The sequence below is a fragment of the Simochromis diagramma genome, unplaced genomic scaffold (assembly GCF_900408965.1).
Source record: "Simochromis diagramma unplaced genomic scaffold, fSimDia1.1 OVJJ01000463.1, whole genome shotgun sequence".
NCBI lineage: Eukaryota > Metazoa > Chordata > Actinopteri > Cichliformes > Cichlidae > Simochromis > Simochromis diagramma.
The window spans coordinates 4,480,054-4,504,930 of record NW_024386941.1 but is presented as its reverse complement, the minus strand read 5'-3'; the positions used below and the strand labels follow the sequence as shown (position 1 = coordinate 4,504,930).

Sequence of the window (24,877 nt, the reverse complement as noted above, 5' to 3'; positions counted from 1 at the left end):
CTAATGACGGAAAAGAGTGAAATAGTGCCTTTACACTCCTATTACTGGCCACACAAGGATAACTCCTATATGTAATGTTTGTAAATTAAGTAACCTCCTAGCATACAGAATCCTGCATTTCCTCCAGTTATGGGCATGCTAAATGAAGTTTTTATCAAAGTTTCAACCCTAGTTTCATTAATGAATTTTAAGTACCAAGTCCAAGACAAGATAAACATGGCATCATCACACAGTTAATGTTTAGCATGCATTTCTAAAAAAGTTCCACTGGTTCGAGTTATCACTGGGGAATGCTTAATCCCATTATTTGCATTCAATGATGATCTTGGAAGTCATTAACTTTTGGAGTAAATTCATATGTGGATCTGAATGCAGGATTTTTTGGGAGGATTCCTCATCATAGCATGCCAGAGAAAATGCATATTTTGCATCATAAAAAATGCATAAAATAGAAACGAAGTAAGAAAATTTGGAGACATCACAGACTAATCTGAACTAAATAAAATATTATCATCTTTACACATTAAATTTCATCCTTATCTTAAATGCCCATGCAATGCACTGATAGCATTCAAAGTGGGTTCAGGAATTTTTGGTCAAGCGTCTAATATAATCCAATCCAAAATACAGTCTGGAAGGAGGTATAATTGTTGAATGGTATCTTAATTTGTTGTACTTTAAGATCTCAAGATCACCGTGCAAACCTGGTCAGGGTTATAGTCTGCATTTTGAGTTTGCCTCATAGCAGCAAAGCCTTAAAGCTCAAAGCTGTCACTAACACCAAGAGAAATAAAACAAAGCGTGTTAAACAGCTGTGCAGTGTTTAGAGCTTGTGTTCCACAGGAAAACACAATTGTAGCATCAGTCATAATAGATTTTATAAACTTCTATTAAGACAATTTGTTCTTGGTATTTAAAGTAGCAGTATAAAACATTCTAATGTGTTTGTAAGTTCACACTGTCCCTAGGTTTGTAGGTTCCAAAAATACAGAAACAAAGCTTAGTGTTACATGGAGGAAAGACCATCCCTTTTAATTTTGGGAAATGTAAAATTTCCTATTGTACAGTATAGGCTAAAAGTGTTATCCCATTCACAATGTAGTCAGTATGAAAGAGTTAATATCCTTATTTTATCATGCATGGAAGCTCTTCTGCAAGCCAAAGCTCATGAAAACTAGGGCATTTCACAATATTTGGGTTGGCCCAGGTAATGAAAGGTGCTGGACTTCAATGTGATGAGCTGCTTTGAAGAAGAATGATGAATATCCTCAGGTCTGCTGCCAGGTTGTAAATCAGAAACAGTGAACAAGGTCAAATGTATAGTGAGTTCATGCACTGCTGAAACCCCTCCAGAAACAAAATGTACTGACAACGTTTTTCAGTGATGTTTCAGTAAAACGAAGAGAATAAACTAATCACCGGATGTCAGAGTTCTTGTTTACCAGATCTCCTGTGTCCACCTGCCAGTGTTGGATAAACTATGCAGAAAGTGGTTCATTCTTTTGATCCTTGTGCACAAAGCCAACTATGACATTTGGGGGGAAAAAAACTCCCATGAGATTACAGCTGCCTTTGGTCAAACTAGTCAAAAACTTTTGTTTTACTTTTTCTTTTTCACGTGTAGATACTAAATGCCAATTCAGTGCTAAAAGAATCTATGAATGTCACAACAACATCTCTGAAAAACATTTATTACATTATTACATTATTAAGTGAACTGCATTGAAATTTAGAAAAAAAAAAATCCAGATTTTTCTCTGAATAGGACAAAATGAACTGCCCATAAACACACTTAATTTGCAATTCCATGGAACTGTGTGTGTTTTTGTGTGTGAAATACTTGTATATCCTCAGGTTGTGTAATTGCCACCTAATCATTACAATGATTTGCACGCCTAGTTAGTAATTCTACTATAAATATTCAGTCACACACATGAAACTGATTAAGGCATAATGAAAACAATGAAAACAACCAAAATGTGCATAAAATATAATATCTGTCTCGCTAACTAGAAAGATTTTTGAAAAAGTAGTATAGTTACAGACCACTGAACTGAAGACCATTTCTTATAAAGTTAAGCCCATACATTTTTTAACAACAACAATATTTTCTCAGTTGGTCTCCATACGCCACCACAGTGTATTATAAATCAAACAGCCAAGATGCGCCTGACAAGCAGACTTTCAGTTTCATTTCAATTTATTGTTTAGCAATTACATCCATTTTTATGTATACATAGTCCCTCATTTTCAAAGGCTCAAAATTAATTGGACAAACAAATATAAGTCCAGTCTAGTCCAGAATCCATGGGCATCAAAAATCTAATGATTTCTCTTTTGAGATGCTTTCTTAGGACTTCACTTCATCTCCAGCTGTTGCTGTTTCGTAGATGTCTACCTTCAGTTGTGTCTTGAGTAACTATAGATTATGACCTGCTGGGTTGAAATCTTTGGCATTGCCTTCTTTGCCTTGAGAAACTTTTCGCTTTTCCAGTATATTTGTGGGTCATTATCCATTTACACTGCGAAGTGGCTTCCAGTCAGTTATTATAAGCAGTCACATCAGTTAATACAAATCCTTGAATAAAGCTGGAAGTTTTCACTTCAGTCTAATCTTGACCACCATTTAAAATCCACTGTGGTTGTGTAAAGAGGCAACATTTTTAAAAAAAGAAAAAAAAAACAAGAAAAAAACAAGAAAGACGTGTCATTCAGACACAACTGTATTTTGTCAAGCATCAAATACCTCTATTATGTGATTTAGGTCTTTAATCCAGTACCATAAATGTCCTGTAATACCTTATTTTTGAAGTGAGTTATTGCTTCTTTTTTTTTTCTTTTTTTCTTTTTTTTTTTTGTTGTCCCGTTTGGATCTTTAGCCATCGGAATTGTTGTCTTAAGGCCAAGAAAGATGCCAAGCGGATTTATTTCACCAAGTGGATCATCATGGCCTTGCCATATTGGCCCATTTGATTGACCTTTATTATAATTATGTATTTATTTTATTTTCGGTTGCTACAAATGGGACAGACATGACTGGGGGATAGGACATTGAGAAAGAATGAAAGAAAGAGAGGGAGAGAAAGAAAAACAGAGGGGAGAAGAGACGGTGAGAAAGGGGGGAAGAAAGAAAGAAAAACAAACAAAACACCTGGATCACCTGTATGGAGAAAAAAAAACAGAAGAGAAAGCAAACAAAAAAAAAAAAAGAGCAACATAATAAATACAGCACCATCACAATAAACTAGCTAGCAGTAGATAACAGTAGATACTAAATATTAAACGCTATTGTGCAGCAAGCAAGATAGACAGCACACAATGTGCTCTGAGGCAGCAGCCAAGAAAGGTGTAGTCCACGTCTGTGAACACCCGTGTGCACACCTGTGTGGATCAGCATGCTTGTATTCCAAAGGTTTCTCCATGTAACGATCTGCTAGGGAGTGTGGGGAGCCATAGCCCCGTCCACCAGGGTATGAAGCAGGTATGGAGGAGATCCAGGCCCCAGACATCCAGAGGCCCCAGAGTACGAGGACCCGAGGAGGATCACCAAAAGGGGGGGAACCGTGCCACCCTCCTGGGAAGAGCTGAGTAGAGCCCCAAACGAGAGGTCACCCAGCAGCTACGGAGCAGAGGCCAGAGGGGGTTGCAGTGGCGTGCCTGCGGGCTCTGCCGGCAGCCAGCTGTGCCAGAGAGGACCGAGCTTCAGGCCCAGAGGCCAGAGGGCACCCCAACCCCCGGAAGGGGCCCAGCCGGGCCACAGGCCCCAGGCCCCGCCAATCGGCCACCAGGAGTGAGCCAGTACATACATGAGCGCCCAGCCGCAGTCGACAAGAACCACCAACACACCAACGTCTGAGGGCATCAGCCACTGGCAGGGAGTGTGGTGAGGGGAGATAGGCCTCCATACTTAGGAGGGCCTGAGATGTACCCAGAGAGGTTGAGTCTAAGACCCAACCTGACATATAGACACAGACGAACAGGCGCACGCGGACACAAACGTGCATTCCCACCCCCATATACACAACCAAATACTCGGCACTCACCCAACGTGTAGACAGACACAAATAGACACTGCACAGACAGTCACACTCCCCAAACATACTCTATATCCCAGGTCCAGGTACCCCCGCCCCCAGAGGGGCAAGCCGCACCTAGACCCAGGAGATGTTACCCTTCTCTCTGGGGTGGAGGCAAGCGGACTGCCTCCTTATCTGCAGTAGCAGGGAGGCCCCGCATCCCAGACCCCAATCTGATGGCCAGCACCTCCTCCCAGCCCCCCAGCCCTGACGGCTAACAGAACCGGGGTGAGTGAAGACCCCAAACCTCCCTACGCCCGCTCATATGTATAGGGAGTGCAGAATTATTAGGCAAGTTGTATTTTTGAGGAATAATTTTATTTATTGAACAACAACCATGTTCTCAATGAACCCAAAAAACTCATTAATATCAAAGCTGAATGTTTTTGGAAGTAGTTTTTAGTTTGTTTTTAGTTTTAGCTATTTTAGGGGGATATCTGTGTGTGCAGGTGACTATTACTGTGCATAATTATTAGGCAACTTACCAAAAAACAAATATATACCCATTTCAATTATTTATTTTTACCAGTGAAACCAATATAACATCTCCACATTCACAAATATACATTTCTGACATTCAAAACAAACAAAAACAAATCAGCGACCAATATAGCCACCTTTCTTTGCAAGGACACTCAAAAGCCTGCCATCCATGGATTCTGTCAGTGTTTTGATCTGTTCACCATCAACATTGCGTGCAGCAGCAACCACAGCCTCCCAGACACTGTTCAGAGAGGTGTACTGTTTTCCGTCCTTGTAAATCTCGCATTTGATGATGGACCACAGGTTCTCAATGGGGTTCAGATCAGGTGAACAAGGTGGCGATGTCATTAGTTTTTCTTCTTTCATACCCTTTCTTGCCAGCCACACTGTGGAGTACTTGGACGCGTGTGATGGAGCATTGTCCTGCATGAAAATCATGTTTTTCTTGAAGGATGCAGACTTCTTCCTGTACCACTTCAGAAGCTTTGCAATTTTGAGACTGCTGCATCCCTCTGCAAGATATCTCACTATTTTTGACTTTTCTGAGCCTGTCAAGTCCTTCTTTTGACCCATTTTGCCAAAGGAAAGGAAGTTGCCTAATAATTATGCATACCTGATATAGGGTGTTGATGTCATTAGACCACACCCCTTCTCATTACAGAGATGCACATCACCTAATATGCTTAATTGGTAGTAGGCTTTCGAGCCTATACAGCTTGGAGCAAGACAACATGCATGCAGAGGATGGTGTGGACAAAATACTCATTTGCCTAATAATTCTGCACTCCCTGTAGTGTTGCTGTGTGCTGTTCTAAAGTGCATTTAAAACATCAGAGAGCAGCACGGCTCCTCCCGAAAACCCTTAGTGTCTATATGCATTTAAAATTGAGGGTAGGGCACCAGCGCCAGAGGTGGGTTGGAATACAACGACCATCCTCTGGATGCTGTAAAACGTGTCCACCCCCAAGGCCCTATATGTATGTGTTATGTGAGAGCGTGAGTAATGTGGATGTCTAGGTTACAGAATAAAATTGAGGCACATTCGGCCAAAAGGGGACAGAGGGGGAGTGCCTCCCCTGCACCCTGGTGACATACCTGCACCCCAAGCCCTGCGTGTGCGGGTGGGTGTGGTAGAGCGGGAATAGGGAGGCAGCTGAAGATGGGGAAGGAAGAAAGGGAGGGGCAAGCGGCCCCTCCCTGGGGCCAGCTCCCCTGCTGACCCCAGTAGGCACCCCCACACTCTGGAACCCACCAGGGCAAGGGGGCCCAGGCCCATCCGGACCGGGGCCCGCAGCAGCAGCACCGCCCAGCCCCACAGAGTCCGGGCAGCCCACCCGACTCCACCCCAGAGAAAACTGCACCCACCCCATCATCCAATCATCTCCCAAACTACACAAGACAATAGACACCCAGGTTGAGTTCATTCTCTACCTCCCCTATATCTCTCCCCCACCTGCAGAGTGAGCTCCTGTAGAGAGGAGACCACCTGCAAAGATATAACAACCTCCCCACCAGTTAGAGAGCCCCCTAGTTGGGCCGATGCAACAGAGGCTCCCTGCACTGGGGCTGAGCCCCCCTGCACCCACCCGCCCACCACTCCGGTGACACAACAGCCAGGACCCAAGCCCCCAAGGCCCAGCCAGCACCCCACCCCAGAGTTATTGCTTTCAAGTACAACAGTCTAAGGAATTTAGCATCTGTTGCAGAAACTATGCCACTCAGTCTCCATTGAATATTTGGGAATTACTGAGTTAAGCACATGATAATAGCTATTTTTGTTTTTCTGCATTTTGCTGCAGTTGTTTCAAAGTTGGCTTTTGCAGCTTGGGGTCCTTAAGGGAATATGGAGCGATTTGTCGGTATTGTCAGTCACAGTTATTGTCAGTGACTGTCAGAAGGAAGATAATCCACATGTGCTTTTCATTTGAGGAATTATCTGCACTAGAGCAAAATGGAGTAATTGAAAACATAAAGGCATATTTATTTCTGGAGTAAAATAATGAATACATTTCAGGAAATACTGATCTACAGTACAACCATTTGAATAATAAACATGGTGAAATATTAATGTTGTTAAAGACCAGAAGTCTGCTTTTTTCTGTAATACTTGAGCTTATAATAATTTGCCAACCATGTCAATTTCATCCTCCTCAATCTCTTCCTGACTTCTCCACAGCTGCAGCCTCCTATGACTGTAAGGCCTGGTTACTAGTTATTGCTGGTACTACAGTTTATGGTGCAGCAGCTGCTATCATGTTGGCTAATTTGACTGTATCTGTTTTTACTTGTGATATCTTCAATAAGATTTAATATTAGGGACTAATACCAAAAAAGTCAGCAGTAGTTTATGATTTTCTGGTCAGTATTGAGATTATAGAGCAAGGGAACCAAAGGCTGTTTTTCCAGACTTCTGTGCAACCAGTTGCCGCTTGCTTTTCACCTTTCAGGATCAATTTACATGCCAGTAATATTAAACAGTTGAGAATTATTTTGTGGATAGTCTTCAGCTGTACTGAGAGAAGCTCCAAAGAGCTGGCTGTTCAGATTTTCTGGTAAGTAACCTGAATTTTTGTTGAAGCCTGTTTTTGCTAGCCTGAATTAGCATCTGACTTAGCATCTAATGGATTATGGGTATACCTTGCAAATCAAGCTAGCTAGTCAGAACTATTGATAGAACTACTGAGAAACAGAACTTAGGTACATACAGATATCTTATTTTAAAAAATACACATACATACATACACAGCTAGACATTCAGATGTGCTTAAGAAAGTGAAACTGGTCAGAGTTGTTTCTTAAAAATATTGCACTTGTGTACCAAAATTTGTATAGAATTAAAAATGAATAGTATTGCACCAGGTTTAGATTGACATAGCGTGTTAGTGATTTATTTTGTTTGATGTCAGAGTTCCCAGATGAATTTGGCATAAAAAATATTTCTTGATTGTGTAGTGCTTGCTTTGGACCTAGAACATTTGCCTGAGGGCAAGCATTTAAACGGATGATGGGCATGGTGAGTTGTAGCCTTTAGCTTTCAGTCTACTTTCTGCAGGCAGCTCGATATGTATGCATCATCAAGAGCAGGCAGCTGTGTTTTTGTTAATGTTTTGTGCAATTTTTATGAGTCTCTTTAGATCTCTTTCTTATCCGCAAGAGAGCTGTCATCTTACCATATGTCAATGTCCTTTCAAAATGACAACAACGATAACAGCAATCAACACTTTTCAGCCAAACTGCCAAACTCAAAGCTGAGTGATACCACAGTGGCAACAATTTTTTATGCCTTTATTGCTTTTTTATGTTTTATTCAAGTTTTCTAAAGTCTTTCTCTTTACTGCAGTGTTTTGCAGTAATAAAATATAAAAGCAGGTATAGTGCGTATATAGTGCATCTGTAGCCAAATTCTAATGTTATTGCCTCTGTGTAAAGAGATTTGTGTAATTATATTCGAGGGGATTTCTTTAACCAAGACATCTGTGAGTGTTCAGTGCCAGATTTTTCCTCATTCAGTTCAAAAGTGCAATGTCTTTGGGCCAAGTGAAAACTATGTTGCTATTTGGAATGACATTGGCCCATTTTGTATCCAGTTTTAACATTTCAAAGCACACCCTTAGTAACATGAGTAATTCCCCAGAAACAATATTTCCTTGAACTCATGTTATACAATGTAAATAGCTGCTGCTTTGCACTTAATAAATATCCCGATTTTGTGGACACTTAGCATTACCATAGCCTTACCTTATAGTTATACATCTGATATTTGATGTAGTTATATCAAACTTTTTTGTGGGCTTTTTCTTATTAACATTATTACTTAGCTCTTAAAATGTATTTAGTTCTTTAAAAAATCTTTAAGAATCCAATTGTTAAAAGTCTTGTGGTACATATTCAACTATGTTCATTAGTCTGTGCGTGTCTGCTATTTAATTATGAGCAGATAAAGCTTTTAGAACTGACTCCTGCAGCTGAATTACATTAAAGTGGGGAGAAAGAAACAAAACAATGGCATTTATGGAAGTTTTAAGTGTTCATTCTATGTGAAATCTGTTCTTTTACAATGTACTATAATGTTATTCTCATGCATCTTTTGGCCAGACAGGGTATTATGTAAAACCTTGGCATTCATCATCAAACACAATCTGCTTGTGAACAGACATGAATATAAGATTGGATCCATCGAAATGTCATTAACACTGATAACTATGTTGTTGTGTAAATTAAAGCTGTTTTTGTTTTTAAATTTATGGATAATTAAAACTAAGTTCTAATTAAAGACATGTGGGTTTGGAAGTTCTCAAAAGCATACTTATGTAACATACATTTTGAGAAAAACACTATCTTGTGAAGCAAGAGAGCAAATAAAACTCTTGGAAAAAGATTCTCACAAAACCGTCTGATTTAAATTTACAGAAAATTATAACTGTGCTCAATTTATGTTGTTTTGGCAATTATTCCTGGTTGTCTGTCAGAGAATGAATGATTATGTAACTTCTGAATCTGCTTTTCTTTATGAAATATACCGCAAAGATGGAAAATAAGTCACTGTGCGCTAAGCCTTAGATGACCTACATTACTGTTGGGTTTAATAGTCTTAGTTTTGTGACCATACAAGGTAAAAATAAAATAAAATGCAAAAAACAATGAAGAAACTATGATTGTACTTTGTACATAATGCTCACCTGTACTCGGAATCTCATGTGAATACCTTCAAATTGTACTTTGTGAGGGCCAAGTCTATACACGATGGGGCTGCAGTTGAACTTCATCAAACACATCCAGTGTTCCAGAAATATGACAGCTTGTTGGAGCCAGTGCTTCTTTCATGCAGCTGCATCCAGGCAACCTCTGATATGCACATTTGCTGGACTGGAGTGTTATTTTGGTAGAGTGGCTGATGGGGATCAGTTAAAACTGAGAGAAACTTTCCATTAGATTCTACATTTATTGGTCAGATAGGGTTTGTCATATACATTTCATTGTATTATTGTTACATCTTAAATACTAATGTCCCTGCAGTTCTGCGATCATTAAAAATTGATAAACCCTGATTAGTAAAGTAAAATATGATAATAACAGCTAAAGAAAAAACTTTTAAACAACGGAAAAAGAAAAAAGTTTAAAAATGGTGTTCAAAATTTGTAGCCTGATGCACCTTAAAATGCTGGTTTATTTCAAGCACAGATGACCCATGTTATTAGGAGAATCTGACAAAAGTCAACACAACAAAACTAGGTACAAGTGTCTGAAAGCTTATTAAAGGGATGCTGCACATGCATTTGCCAACTCTGTTGTTTTGTTTATAGATGAGAAGACAGTTGCTTTTTGGTGATGAGCAGTGGAAACTGTTGTACTAAGTCAAGTGAAATTGGAGACTGTTGTTATTGACAAGAACGGTCTTATAAATGACCAAATAATTGATTGGTAGATCGCTGCTGAAGAGAGCATGGAAAATCACAAGGCAAATGGAAAAGTAACATGATCCCGCACCAGATGTTTTCAGAAGAAGTTGTAAATGTATAAAATAGTGCCCACTGTGAGTCTGACTGCAGAATGTATTAAACTTTATCTGTAGCTAGGTTTGCATGTTACTGTAGGTTACACTTTCTAGATAAAATAGAAATAGATAAAATGTTTTTTTTAATGTTTTTTATTTTAGATGTAAAAAATAAATGGTTTCTTTTTTATGGCTGAAATCCATGAAGATAATATCAACATAATCCCACACGGTACCTAAAATGTGCTGCAGAGGTATGTTTCAGCACTGCTGAATTTGAGACATTCAGTTTTAATCCCTTTGTAAATAACACAAACTTATCAAACAGAAAATGAAGGTGCTTTGTATTTCTTTCAATATGCTGAAAGAAACAGCATCAACAATGTGAACTAAAAATGTGTTTAATTTCTATTAGGTAAGTAAGAAAAATGTAGCAAGCCGACACAAGTGAGCAGCTTCTATAGTGCAAGCAATCCTGTCAAATATTCAGTAATGAAACCTGTCATCTATAATTAGAGGTATAAAAAGTTGCCTCACAGTTCTACTTCAATGCAATTGAGCTTTTGACAGTTCATTACTTGTTAAAACAGCCACAGAGTACAGATGTGAGCAGGTTTTAGGCCATATGGTGCAGGTCTCGCTCTACAGAAAATACTAAGATATTATTTGTGCTTCTTTGCTTGGTAGACAAATATTATTTTTGATTTTCCACAAGCTACTGACTGCATGAGCAGTTGTGATGCATCACGTGGGCTGTCATTAGGGATGTTTTGGGGAAAACAACATATAAATGGCAAAACACTGATTATTTGTATGTTTTCATCATATCAGCCCATGTGAACCAGCTGCCTGGATCACCAAAGCTTGTTGACGATTCCTGTAAATGATTTCTGATGTGAAATAACAGATAAGAAAAAAAAAAGTTTTATATTTTGCCATGTCTGTTTTGTGTGTTGCAAAAGTTTCTTGGCTGCTTGAGGTTTTAAACCGTTTTAGTGTATCCAAGAAGCCATAAACTGCACTGAGGAATTTTTCTCATGAAACAATAATGCAGAAGCTGGTGCTGACCCAAATATCTGTACATAACAGCAAACATAATGTCCCTGTAACCTCAGGGAAGTATCTCAGCTGCATTCACACATAAAAAACACATGTTACTTACATATTCTTTTGACAAATGAAATTCGGCAATGCATTTTGAAATGAAATGTAAGTAATTTGCAATTGATGCCAATGTTACAATTTATTTTTTCATCATATTTTGTAGTTTTCATAAATTATTTGTAGTTTTTTTAGTTAGACTTTTGTTATGAGTAAAGGCAGTTGACTCTTCTTGAAAATGAGGATAATGCAGTTATTTTTTAAACCAATTTTGATGTGTATTTTGTACAGAATCCAAACTGCCTGGATCCTTTTAAACTGGCAGATGCATGGCTAAACCACTGAAAGGAATGACTCATAGGTTTTGGTATCTACAGTTCTGTTTCCAATGAGTTGGACTGACTTTACAACTCTTTTAAACCCTCTTTTAGGTCACTATTAAACTAAAAAATACTACTATGAATTTATAGTGAGCAAAATATTTTCGAAAAAATACTGGAAAAGTTAAGTAAATATAAAGCACACATCCACAGGCAATCTCACATTTAATAAAGTTAATTTGGCAAAGGGTCAGCAACAGTCACAAATGTGAAAAACGCCATCAAATGGCTATAATTGAGTACATTACATTATGGCATAATTTGTGTAAATATTTTTGAAATCACTGCTTAGTAGCATTTCCAAACTGTATGAAAAGCATTAAAGCTGAACAACAATCAAATTTTGGTAGAAGAAATGCTGCTACCCATACTGCCATAATACAAGCATATAGAGGAGCATGACTCTAATAAAGGTGCTAATCTGTTGGTCCTGTGTCTGGATATGTCACTCATTGAAAACAGCTGGCACATTATAAAATTAAAATAACAAAAGAAGCTTGCAGTTACTCACTAGATAAAATCCTATATCAAGTGGCAAAACATTTTCAAAGCTATACATCATAATGTTAAACATTTAACAGGCTAACAAAAGCAGAATTAGCATACTTAAAAAAAGTTATGTTATTTGTGTACTGTTTTCACTTTAATTTTATGGTCAAACTTTTGTGGAGTAAAGAATTTTTTTCCAAGCACAAATTTAGTTTTAACATCTCAATGAAACAAAACTTACCATTTAAGAATTTTGCAAAGACTTCAAAATGACACAATCTCCACTAATGCCCTGTTCAAACAGGCATATTTATCTCAACAAAAGCTTTTTATTGGAAGATGTTTGGAAAATAGAAGGCAAAACCAAAAGCATTCAGCTACATCATTCCAAATGATAGAGAGAGAGACAAATTTACATTACAATTTAAACAATACACAGAGAAAAAAAATACAGTTAAAGTCAGAAAACATGTTTTTTTTTTTTAAATCTTTATCATGCTTAGATTTTGAAATTTTCCAGGCAGCTTTTAACCTCTTTGCATTAAGCAAAGTCATAGAGAAGCTCAAAATTGAAGTATTTTATTGTAAATCTAATGAATGAATGCATTCAGACTATCCTATAGCTGCTTTGACTTTCTGTGTATTTAAAATCATGCTGAAATATTCATGTGAACTTGCTTTATATACATTCAAAGCACCATTAAAGTGTTTATGAGAGTAGTTTTTTTTGTCAGGTATACCTATTACAGTATGAATTTTAGGCACAGCCCTTGTATTAAAACACCAACTTTAAAATCTGGGTTTGACGTCTCTTTCTGCTTTTAGCCAGGAGGTGTTCTCATCGGCTTGTGCTCAGTCCCTTCCCCTCCTCCTGCCGCCAGCTGGAAAAAAGAGAACAATAAATATTTGTCAGTCATGTGGATTAGATTGTTGTCTAAGTCTAAAAGATATACTGTGCTGAAGTTTGGCATCCAAACTCTCATCACTGCCCAGTTGGAAACATCAAGCACATGGAGCAGGAGTGATGATGATGACTTCCCCTCTTGGGAAGTGTATAGTCTCAGAAACTATACAGATGGATGCTGACTGGATGTGGGTCTCACAAAATGTTGTATAACAGCCACTGAAGCAACACATTTCTGCATAGCTTTTGAGGAGAGCATTGTGGCAGCAAGCATGACAGCAGATGAGCAAAGAGACTGCAGCTGGAATAAAGGAATATTGATTTTTGGGGAATTGTATTTGCATCTTTCTTGTTGAAAGTTAGATGAGAAGACTGATACCATTACTGTATGCACAAGACAAAAATGAAGCTATAGCAGCTGGCTTAACTAAGCACAAACCCGGAAATAACTAGCCTGGGTCTGTACCAGCACCAGTTAATGAATTGTCATCTGTTTAATCTATAAAAAATCGGTATTCTGAAACAGCACGTGGTTTTACAGAAGGCTTTGTGCAGGACTATATTTTCTTGGCATTACAGTGTGATTGCCAGCCATCTCTTCTGTCTGTGTTAAACTAAGCTAATGGGCTGCTGGCCCTCTCAATCCATAAATGAGAGTGTTATCAGTTTTCTTATCAAACTCTCAACAAAGAGTGAGTAGTGTAAGCAGATTTCCCAAAATGTCAAGCTATTCCTGTAGGTACCAAAGTGATTGCAGGGATGTGTTGGACATATGGTACAGGAAGAGAATGGAGCATAATTGAAGCCAAAGTCTTAAAGTGACAGTCTAAACTATCTCACACTGTGCTGCATTAATTACAATTCCAGGTCTCATTTCTTTCTGTCTTTCTTTCTATTTCTTTTTCCTTCTTCTTCTTCTTTCTTTCTTTATTTTTTACCTATAACTCTTCTGGGATTATTTCCTCTGGAACTGCCTTCTATAAAGGCAAAACAAACACACAAATCACACATTATTTATGAATTATTTTCCTGCTTTCCACTTCCTAGAGACTTGGAAAAAAAAAACTCACTTTGGATTATTTTGGTAAGCCTCGATGTGTCAAGATCGCTCGCTTCAATGGTGGAAACTTCTGAAAGATCGACTCCTGATGGAAAAATGAAAGTATCTTTAAAGTGATGCTAGAATATTTGGCAAAAAATATCAGATAAGCGTAATAACACATAAATTCTAACTAAATACTGTTTAATAAGATTTAAAGTCTATTATATGTATTTAAAAGTCACCTATGATGTGTGTATAAATTATCTTTATTATATTCTATATTATTTTATTTGTGATAGCTAAATTCAGAGAGCTCTAATCTAATCTAAAATCAAATCTAACAATAATTTATTAATATTATTAATTAATAATCACACAAACAATCCTTATTTTTAAGTTTCCAAAGCATTTCACTGACCTTCCAGATCAATGTTGCTGGTACCAGTGCTGACTGAGTATTGAGGCCCTGGAAACAACAACATTTGTGAGTTCTTAATATCAAGTCATATGATTGTGTTTTACACTTAAGAAATACTTACCAGAGACAACCCTGGTAACCTTTTGGACGGGGTTCTGCCTTTCAATCACCCTGGTAACCTTTTGGACGGGGTTCTGCGTTTCAATCACCCTGGTAACCTTTTGGATGGGTTTCTGCTTTTCAATCACCCTGGTAACCGTTTTTTTGACAGGTTCCCTTTGAATGATCCTTGTCACTTCTTTTACCCCAGGAAGTGTAAAAAAGCAAAGAAGCCATGTTTTACTACACTGAAATCAAGAGTGCACAGCATTGTATACTGATCAACTTCTGTACAGCCAACACACACAAAAAATAGTTTCAGTGAAAAATTTCCATGAAAGAAAAGGCGATTCCTAATCAAAGGATATCTACTAATACAATTGTGTTATAATTTTCTACAGCTTTATGATTTGCTTTAGCACAGCTTTATTTTAAATACATGTGACTATTATGTCAGTGATATCTAAATACTGTGTTTCAAAATGTGTAATTAACTAGCTTTCAGTGCATGACTGCATGTAAACTGACAAGTTTGGCTACATAAAGTGCACTGTGAATTCCTGGTTGGTAATCTCATAAAGATTCCCATAGTTTTTAATGTACACTGTACCCTCCCTGCCCTCACTGTTCACCATCTTGACTACCTTAATGGAAATGGAGTGATACCAAACAATTTATGGCAAGTGGAAAGAAGAAATGTCAATGGATTAATGAATGCTAATCTTAGCTAACTGCCTAATGTTTTTTCTTCTTCTCAGGCATTGACAGGTATTGTGTGAGTGCCTCAGGATGGGGCATTGAATAGTTAGCAGAATGTGGTAGCTAGATCAGCAGTCATAATCAAATATTACGGTTGTCATTAGATGAGGAATATATTGTTTTTATTTTTTTCCACTGGTCTTTTGAAATTCCTCAGTTTTGTGCTTGCAACATATAACTGGTCATACTTCACTGATTAGGAATCAAATGATGTTGATATTCTTTAATCACCATTACTATACTTTCCTGAATGACACAAGTGACAGTCCTCTATAATAACAACAGGAAATACAGAGTTATTAATGACAGTGAAACATGCAAACTACTTACTCAAAAATGTAAGGGGAATTTCCTGATATCTGAATCCAGAAATGTACTGTAAAAAAGTAAATACAATTGTTAAAGCATATTAAATGTCTATGCTGCATAATAAAGCATATAATTGCTCAGCTCAGCTGAAAAATATAAATAATTAACAACAATAATGTTCAATCAGAACCATTTTACTAAAATAACCACTAGCATAATCTTCATTGTATGTTCTATTTCTTATACTTTACATGGAATTATAACAATTTTGTTACGACTTAAATAAAGAATAAAAAACTGCAAACTAGACCCAACCCAACATCTCGGGAACTTTAAAAACAAAAAACAAATTAACCTTAAATTGAATATAAGAGATGAGCTTCGTCAGAACCATCTGGAGTTCCTGGGATCCAATAGGGATTTCTACAAGACAGCATAGGGCGTTGGCCGCAATTAGGTATTTACAGTTATCACGTTTCTTGGCAGATTTATAAGACAATAACTGGATGAAAGTTTTACCTTCAGGATACAACAGCTTGTTGACAAAGTGAATGACTCCATTTGTGGCCATCATATCAGCCTCAGGGACTTGAACAGAATTAACCTTCACAGTGTCGTTTGCCTGAGGACAACCATTTCAAACAGTTACAGACAAGAAAACCACAAAGTGTTGGGTGTGAATGAAACCACATACTAAAATATGAAGAATAATCTCTGTCCCACATTAAATATCATTAGCTTACTGGAGTCACTGAGTTTCAAAGTGACTTTTAATCAGACAATATTCATGAACACTACCATATAAAACAGTTTTACTGAATACTTAACTCTTTACGATTAAATATAAAAAAAGAAAAAAGAAAAAAAAGGGATTTATCTGAAGTATAAGGTTTAATAGATTAAGATATATAGTTTCCATCTGGATGCACAAAATACCTACAACTACAATTTTAAGGTTGCTGCCCTGGAGGGACTTGAGAAGGTTTGTCACCCCAGGCTCCAAACCACCACCAATGAAGATACCATTATTGATGTGATACAGAAGGATGGTTCTGAGTGCATTTATGTCCTCTGAAATAAAGCAAAGACACACACATAAGCTATTATTGTATTTTGCATTTCTAACTAGACTTTTACTGCCCAACAAATAAATAGACAAAAATGTCTTGTAAACTTACTCTTCAACACAGCCATGTCTCTTTCACTTAAACCTGCAAAAGCCTTGTCGCTTGGGGCAAACAGAGTAAAGCCTCCCTCCTGTCGAAGCATGTCAGTCAAGCCAGCAGCTTCCATCAGAGACAAAAAGATCCTAAAGAGCAGAGAAGAAAACTGTAACTTGGCTGTTGTAGACGCCTCTAAGGGATGACATATTGCAGCAACAGCACTTTCCCATTCCCATATGTGCCATGTGGATTTAATGTAATGATAGTCAAGATGTGGTTCGAGTATTATACTGGTTTTTAAGACCACAGTCCATTTTCATTACCATTGTACTTACTTGAACCCTCCGTTTTCTGTCAGAATCTCGTACATAGTTTTTTCTGCAGGTTTCAACAGAGTCCTCATGAGATGAAGGGCCCCATTGCTTCCTTCTTTACTGCCTCGTATCAGGCAGGAATTCTCGATGCACACAGCCTGCAGATGTGAAACAAGTTGAATAAAAGAGAATAAACTTGAAATCTCAAAGATTTGAAGATTGATTGAGGCTATTGCCTATAACAAGTCTTTAATGGCCTCCAGCTATAACTACTGGGCAAATCTTTAGAGAAGAGTACTCACTGAACGATAGATGAAGACCCGAAGAAGTTTCCCTCCGATGGTCTCCAGCTGCTGGCCATTGTACAGCTGTCCCAGAACAATCTTATTCTTCAAGATGTGGTTCTCCAGGATAATTCTGAGTAAGTCCTGATCCATGGACATTATTTCATCTGCAGAGGAAAGAAACAGTTTTATGATTCTCATTTAAAATTAATTACACCAGGAAAAAAATACATTTACATTTAAAGCACTGGCTTCAAAAAACTGTATTCTTACTACTTTGACTACCATTACCCTAAAGCAGCAACAGACATATTTTGACCAAAGTCGACTCTGTACTCATTGACCTGGCAGTTCTGCAGATAAACCACAAATAGTATCCTACAAATGATGATAAATGCTCTGTAGGTCCGTGTTCACAGACAGACAGAGGGAAAGTTTATGGATTGAGCAAGAAACATCATCATCTGTCACAGTTTTCCTGATTTTCTTGGACGTGTCTTATGTCAAGATAGACAATAAATAGATAAATGCACAGAATAAATGTGACAACATTAATTGATAACAGTCACTTTTAGATTTTCTTATTGTGGAATTCTTTACATCCACTGACAAAAGATTATCAATATAAATAAGATACAATTTTTCCCTAGCTGACTACAATTAATTGTTTCTTAAAACATGAGAAGCATAGTGGCTACTTTTTCCACATATGACATTAAGATTTTGCATGGATTCCCTAAAGCATTTTTTAAAAATCAACATTGCCATCTGAGTGGAAAAGAGAGAAGTGCAAGCGGTATAATGAGGAGTATATGACTCACCACTAAAGACACTATTGAATGGAGCCAGTAAAGTGTACTCTGCATCTGATCTCATGCCACCAGAAAGGCCCAGCTCGGACACCATGTCACTGAAGGTTGACTGGGAACTTCCCAACAGTTCCATTACCTGCTTGGCTTAAAGAGGTAAAGGAAATCCTGACAGTTTTAGAATATGAACTATAGAAAAAATATTTACATATTCTTTGATATACATATTGCGTAATAAACAAGGCATGCCTGAATAGGAAGCAAAGAGGTGCTCTAACCTGAGTCTGGAACAAGTGCTTTGTCAATAATGTGGATGACACCATTGGTGGTGACAATGTCCTTCTGGCGCACCATTTTAATGCCATTGACTGTCAAGCTTTCGCCATCACAGCCAATTTCAATGTTGTTGCCCTCCAGTGTCTCATAAGAGGTGCCAGCCAGGATACCCTCAGAGCACTGGATAGAGTCCAGGAGGTGGAAAGACAGAAGAGCTGAAACAACAAAAAATGAATAAATAAATAAAATATTTGAGTTAATATATGATTTAGTTGTGTAAGTAGATGTTTGTCTGATACACTGGGACATTAATGTTTTTTCCTTTGTTATACCAAAGCCAAGGAGGTTATATCCAAGAAACCTGCATATCCTTTAGATCCCAGTGGTCCTCTAGTGTGGGGAACTGTTCTGATCTGAGCACGGCACGCAAATATACATGAGGAAATACAGATGAAGTACAACTTTTTACCATCTCTCGGTGCTTAGATTGATAATTATCTTGAAAGCCTTTTAGAAATTCTGATTCTTTAAGAAATCACAATGTATATCTCAACACTTTAAACAACAACAAATATTACTGATAATTATACGAGTATATTTTATGAAGATACATATAGCAGTAAAAAAAAGGCCATAAAAATGTCAAATTATGTGTTACATCATATGTTTTCAAACTCACAATTTAATGCTTGGCTTGAAAGAAGAAAGTTTTTTTTTGGTTCAAGTTAGTTTTTAAAGCTAAATAAGCTCCAGATCTATTGTGGCTTCATCTGTTTTGAATTGGAAGAAGCTCAATGCGCAACCATACTCCCAGCAACCACTACATTTCTTTTCCAGTACTTCCATCAGTAAGCATCGTTCTGCTACAATTAACTTAACACTAAAAATAAGCCTTTGAAGAAGTCTGATTTACCTTTGAGGGCCTGCTTGTCACTCTGAATTCTTTCCAGCACATCGATGCCGAGCTGCTCAAAGGCTTCATTGGTTGGGGCAAAAAGAGTGTAATGTCCTGGCTGTCCCAGTTTCTCCAAAAGCTCAGAATTTTGAAATAGATCCTAGAAGATTATTTCACCATCAATATTATATTTAGTGAACTTCATTATACTGCAAAGCAGCATACAAAGAAAATATTCACATTATAATTGTATAATAGTAATTGTAAGTGTCTCGTATTACATCAATAAGTCTTTAACAGCAGGGTTTACAGTTTTAGTTGTTAATCATTTTTCTCCTACCAAAGCTTGTACTCACACTCAGGGTTGTCAAGTCATCGTTAACTTCAATGACATCTTGAATAGTGTTTCCAATAGTACTGATGACGCGGTCGATGACATGCACGACTCCATTTGTGGCGATCTGGTTGGCGTAGATGATCCTGGCGCAGTTCACAGTCACTATCTGTACACGACATCTGTTTCAGTGTAATACCCCTGACAAATGGTTAATGTAACATGTTAAAATAACACTGAGTACACACCCCATTGGAGTAATGGTTAATATGGAGATCAAGGTCGTTGTACATGGAGGTGACTTTTATTCCATTCTTTAAGTCTTTGGTCAGGAGGCGCTTGTTGACCATATGATAATGAAGAGCGTTGTATAGTTCAATATTGACGTTGCTGACCAGCGCATCCCTCACTGTCTGTTAGATGAAAAAAATTAGTTGTTAAAATCTCAAAGACGGAGATCTTCCAGAGCTTTTTGTTTTGTACTGACTCACCATATCCAAATTATCCCAAGCCTCATTGCTGGGAGCAAAGAAGGTGAAAGATCCTGGTCCCTCAATCTCAGGTCTTAGCTTGGAAATGTCAGCGTAGTTTTGGGTTGATGAGGCCTTCACTATAGACAAACTGCCATACACGTGGTCAATCGGGGCAACTAAGAAAGAAAAAAAAAATCACAATAAGGGTCGAGCGTTGTTTTTGAAAACAGAAATAAGACACAATCTTTGAACTGATCGATTGGAAAAAAAAAAACGTGTCAACAATATGCTGTGGCACTTGCTTCTAGTTTATTTGGTCTGATCTCAAAGCTAAAACACATCTGTTCTACAACTGTTCTACAAAACAGTACAGGCCATACCTGCAGGGCAGCCAAGCATGCCATCCATTTTCATATACCCTGGGCAGCACTCATAAATCACAGTCCTGCAGGAAAAAAATACACACATCAAAAATATGGATTTGCACATACGTTTGAAATACCAGTCATAATAATACATGTAAGAAAGTATTTTTTCTTGCTGCTATGTTTTTAGTTGAATCATCATTCTGTGATTTTCTGTTTTCTTCAGTGTTTCCAGATGTTACCCATTATTCTCTGCATTACCCAAACAGACCATGTGATCCAAAGGCTTTTGCCAAAACCTAATTGTGTTCATGCTAGCATTACAGTAGTAGATTTATATCACCAAGGCCTCCTCTTTTAAGCTACAGAATTAGTCTGAACTCTATGTGACATTTATATTAAGATGTCTGTCTTGAAAGTCTGATCAGTAATTATATCTGAGTTTACAAAATGTTGGTTAACATAAAAAATGGATTTGATGGACTTAGTTTAGCTAATCTGGACGCCAGCATACACGTTTTTGAAACAGACTTTTATACTGAGAGAATAGTCATTTTGATTTATGTTTTGACACATTTTTATTTGCTGTTGGACACACATATGAAGAGCAGCGGCATGTTCTCCAAAATGCCTGAGATCATAGCCTGAAAAGACCAGTAAAATTCAAAGTGCAGCTGCACAACATAAAAATGTCTTACATCAGCAGGTTCGACCATGCTGAAGCTATAGGATTATCTCTTCCTGTGGGAAAACTGGACATTTGAATATATCTACTTTACCGCAAATACCTAATGAGTATTCAACAGTAAAAAGACTCCCAAGATGATGAAAACATCAGAGACATAGCTATGAGGAATAAACAATGCCATATGCACCAAGAGTTGGCAGGGGAGATTATTGAGGTAAACTGCCCAGTTTTAATTGTCAGAAAAAATAAACACTAACAGCAGGAAAACTGCTTCTTTTCCAAGTCATGGCAGTTAGTTTATAGTAACAAGTAGTATTGCTTTTGGCAATGCATATACCGATTCCAAATACAAGAAAAATAAACTAAAGGAAAAAGGATGTTAAAGTACAAAAGTTTAGCAGTTCATTTCTATCAACAGTATTCCTGTGACAAATGCATGTCAAATATGCCATTAATAGTTTAGAACAGTTTAGGCAAATTTAGACAATAAAGACTGAATTTAAACAAGTTTTTTGGCTTTTAAGGGATACATGTGAGAAACATTATACAACATGGTGACAAGATGAATTGCATGTAAGATGATGATTTATAGTCTGGACTTTACTTTACTGTTGCTCTTATCTGATTATTATGTTTCAGCCAACAGACCCATGCTTCTTGGTCTGCATTAGAGTTGCAGGGATTGGGATGAGATCACACGAGCCCCATTGAGGCAGAGTCAGCAAAACCCTCGTAACATTGCTTTCCCACACTGTGGAAATGTGTCTGGCTACGGAATTGGAAACTTTTGATTTATCAGCATCTCTTCAAAAGTACTGTAAGTACTTCATGGACGACACAAAACTTTGTCGTTTTGTATCGTCCATGAAGCGTAATTTCAATTAAACCCACCAAATTTTGTTTTAGCCTGGATTCTGAAGGTTTGTTAATATAAAGCTTCTTTTGAGGCGGACCTGCTCTGGCAGAGAATATTCTCTCAGAGGGTGAAGACAAACATTTTGACTGGCTAGATAAAGTTAGGCTGAGCACCAACTGCCATAAATGGAAAAGTTCTATTCAGGTCTGACTGTCTTTGATTATCTTGGTGAGCTAGTTACCCTGAAGTTCTTCAAATGATCACAAAAGGCACTGGTGACATCTTAGCTTAAAACGCACATGTTCTCACCTACAAGCAAAATTTAGAGCTGGTAAACAAAATCATTTTGCAGTTTTAATAAAGCACTTCTGAAAGTTATAACTGACATAAATGTTTTGCTCTAATGCTGGAGGACTGCTAACATCTGGGGGATTTATGGAAGACAGGGTAGGAGGAATGATGGGAGGAGCAACAGGCTTGGTTGGAGAAGGTAATATAATCGGATGCAGTTAATGGATCCAGGAGACTTGGCCTCCTCAATCATGTAACTCGTACTTTAAAAAAAGAAGAAGCTCAATTTATTTATATTCAACCAGATTATGTAGTTCTCTTCTATGGGAGAAAAGTCTAACTCAAACTGAAGTTGACTTATTTAATTTAGAAGACTGTAACAGATTTAAATGAGTAAATCAGTCAGCTTTAACTGCAGCTTTAGCCCATCCAACTTTTCCTTGATTATATAGTTTCCTGTCAGACTTCCGCTAAAACAAACACAATATTTTGACTGTTTTCAACCTTATCATTTGCCAATTTCAGTGAGCAGAGGGTATTCATCATGAAGAACTAAGCCTATTTGGAGTGCGAAGCATGACTCAGTCATGCGCTGAGGGCAAACTCAGTGTGAGTGCTGTATGTATGTATATGTGTGTGACAGGAAGAAAAGGAGTAAAAGGGTCTGTTAATAGCCACAAACTTGATTCATGTTTAAACTAAAACTGCTGAGATTGCTGGAATAAAACCAATAAAGAGGTTTCTTATAATGGCTGAGCTAAACGCTTTTCCATTCAAGAATACAGTCAACATTTTGCAGCCACATCATATCCTGGAATCAGTGGTTCACCACTGTGGCATCCAACATCAACCGACTGCTCAAGTTATGAGAACCCTAACTTTTAGTTTATAGGATCAAACTGGACTGTTTTCTAAAGAAAGAGTTTAAAGGCTGGATCTATAAATGTGTTTTTCATTTTAAGTGGTAATGTAATTCAAAGTAAGATAACAGATGTCTATCTCTGTGGAAACATCCGAGTTTCCATGAAAAATGAGGGCAGGGGGTGATGTGTGTGTGTGTGTTTGCGTGCGCATGTTGGAGGGGGTGGGGTGAGGGAGTGGGGGTGGAGTAGAAGAAATGGGAAAATAAAATAAAGAGAACAGTAAGCCCACATAACTGCTGAGAGAATGTATTTGTTTGAACTGGAGGTACAGTTTTTCCTGTTGGATACACAAAACAAGCACTCACGCTTTCTTTCCACAGATGGACCCTCTGTACCAGTTACGGCAAGTGCTAAAGTATTTCTTCTTGGTTCCCATGACTTGCTGGAGGGCGCAGACATTGGGTCTAAATGAGAATTTATACCAAAAAATGTGATGAAGAATTAGTCAGCAAGTAAAACATCAGTAGGAATCTATGAAATTATTCACGTGTAAAGGATTATTTAACAGCCCAGATGGATACGACATCAGGCCGTCAAGCATGAATAATTATTTGGCAAATACTACTGCTGCTTTTGAAGCCAGACAGTTAAATATGAATAGTGATAACGACACATGCTGGATTAAACATGTCCTAAGTGAAATGCAAGATTTTAGATACCCTTCAAAAACAATACACAATTAATATTGTTGAAATAGTTGGAACTTATAGAGTTGTACAATATACAAATGTGCAGAAATGATAACAACTGTTCAATGTTCATGCATGCACAAAAAAGAGCAAAACAATATATATAGATGAGCTTACCCTTCTTTTCTGGCTCTGATCCTGCTGTGGGCAACAATTTTGTCATAAGCTGAGGAGTCAGCATTATCAAATGTACAGAGCACAAAAAGTGCACAGGCAACCACAAAAAGGAGCTTCATCCCTGATTCCTTCGCTAGCCCACCCAGACCCAGAGTAGTGGGAGCAGACGGAGAGCAGGAGTTTATATTCCACAAGTCTCACCCACCCTAGGAGGATGGGAATTTTTTTTGTACATGCATGGACCACCCAGCACTTAAAAAAAAACCCCATATGACTTAAAACATACACTGGGCTTTACCATTTATAATCAAGGATTGCAATCTTTTTTTCTATATTAACTGATCAAGGAAAAACATTTTTAAAATAGCGAGACCATTTTTGATTGTTAGCATTGTTACCATTTTTTTAAATTAACCTTTTTGATTCCTTGTCTAAATTTGAATGTGCACATTTGCCACAAAATAATTTCCATAAACATGCTTTAGCCATATAAGAGTGATTCTAAAAGTCCCTTTACGAGTTTATGCTTTCACTTTATGGAAAAAGTTGTATCTAAAAATCTGTTGTGTTGTATTGCATCTGCACACTGATTCAAACAAAGATTTGAAGGCTCAGCACACATTCTCAGTACACAGATGCAAAATATTTCAGTTTGTGTCTAGTACTTTGAAGCTGAGTGATGCATGATAGATATAGATATTGAACAGATGGGATACTTGGGATGAATAGTTCAAATGTATCTTGCCTATAAAAGTGTCCTTTATTTGGAGTACAAATAAAGGGACATTACATAATCTCTGCTCTGAACAAATGCCAGAACTAGGATTGTGTAAATCTTTCAGAATG

The 24,877-nt window shown here is 37.6% G+C and overlaps 1 protein-coding gene across 2 annotated transcripts; it reads right to left on the bottom strand.

The window, feature by feature from the left end:
- Positions 1 to 11,682: 11,682 nt before the first annotated feature.
- Positions 11,683 to 24,203, bottom strand: postnb (periostin, osteoblast specific factor b). 2 transcript variants are annotated; one of them, XM_040037606.1, is made up of 21 exons: positions 24,032 to 24,203; positions 23,531 to 23,629; positions 20,483 to 20,547; positions 20,121 to 20,278; positions 19,878 to 20,042; positions 19,652 to 19,798; positions 19,314 to 19,455; positions 18,403 to 18,615; positions 18,137 to 18,271; positions 17,334 to 17,482; positions 17,053 to 17,189; positions 16,733 to 16,863; positions 16,495 to 16,625; positions 16,074 to 16,176; positions 15,910 to 15,977; positions 15,576 to 15,621; positions 14,509 to 14,685; positions 14,388 to 14,435; positions 13,998 to 14,072; positions 13,866 to 13,904; positions 11,683 to 12,904 (listed from the first exon to the last, which is right to left on the bottom strand). In XM_040037606.1, the coding sequence occupies exons 1-21, from the start codon at positions 24,148 to 24,150 to the stop codon at positions 12,876 to 12,878; spliced, it is 2,376 nt and encodes a 791-aa protein (XP_039893540.1). In that variant the 5' UTR covers positions 24,151 to 24,203; the 3' UTR covers positions 11,683 to 12,875. The 2 variants fall into 2 exon arrangements, with proteins under 2 accessions (XP_039893540.1, XP_039893541.1); XM_040037607.1 differs by lacking the exon at positions 13,866 to 13,904.
- Between the last annotated feature and the right edge of the window lie 674 nt (positions 24,204 to 24,877).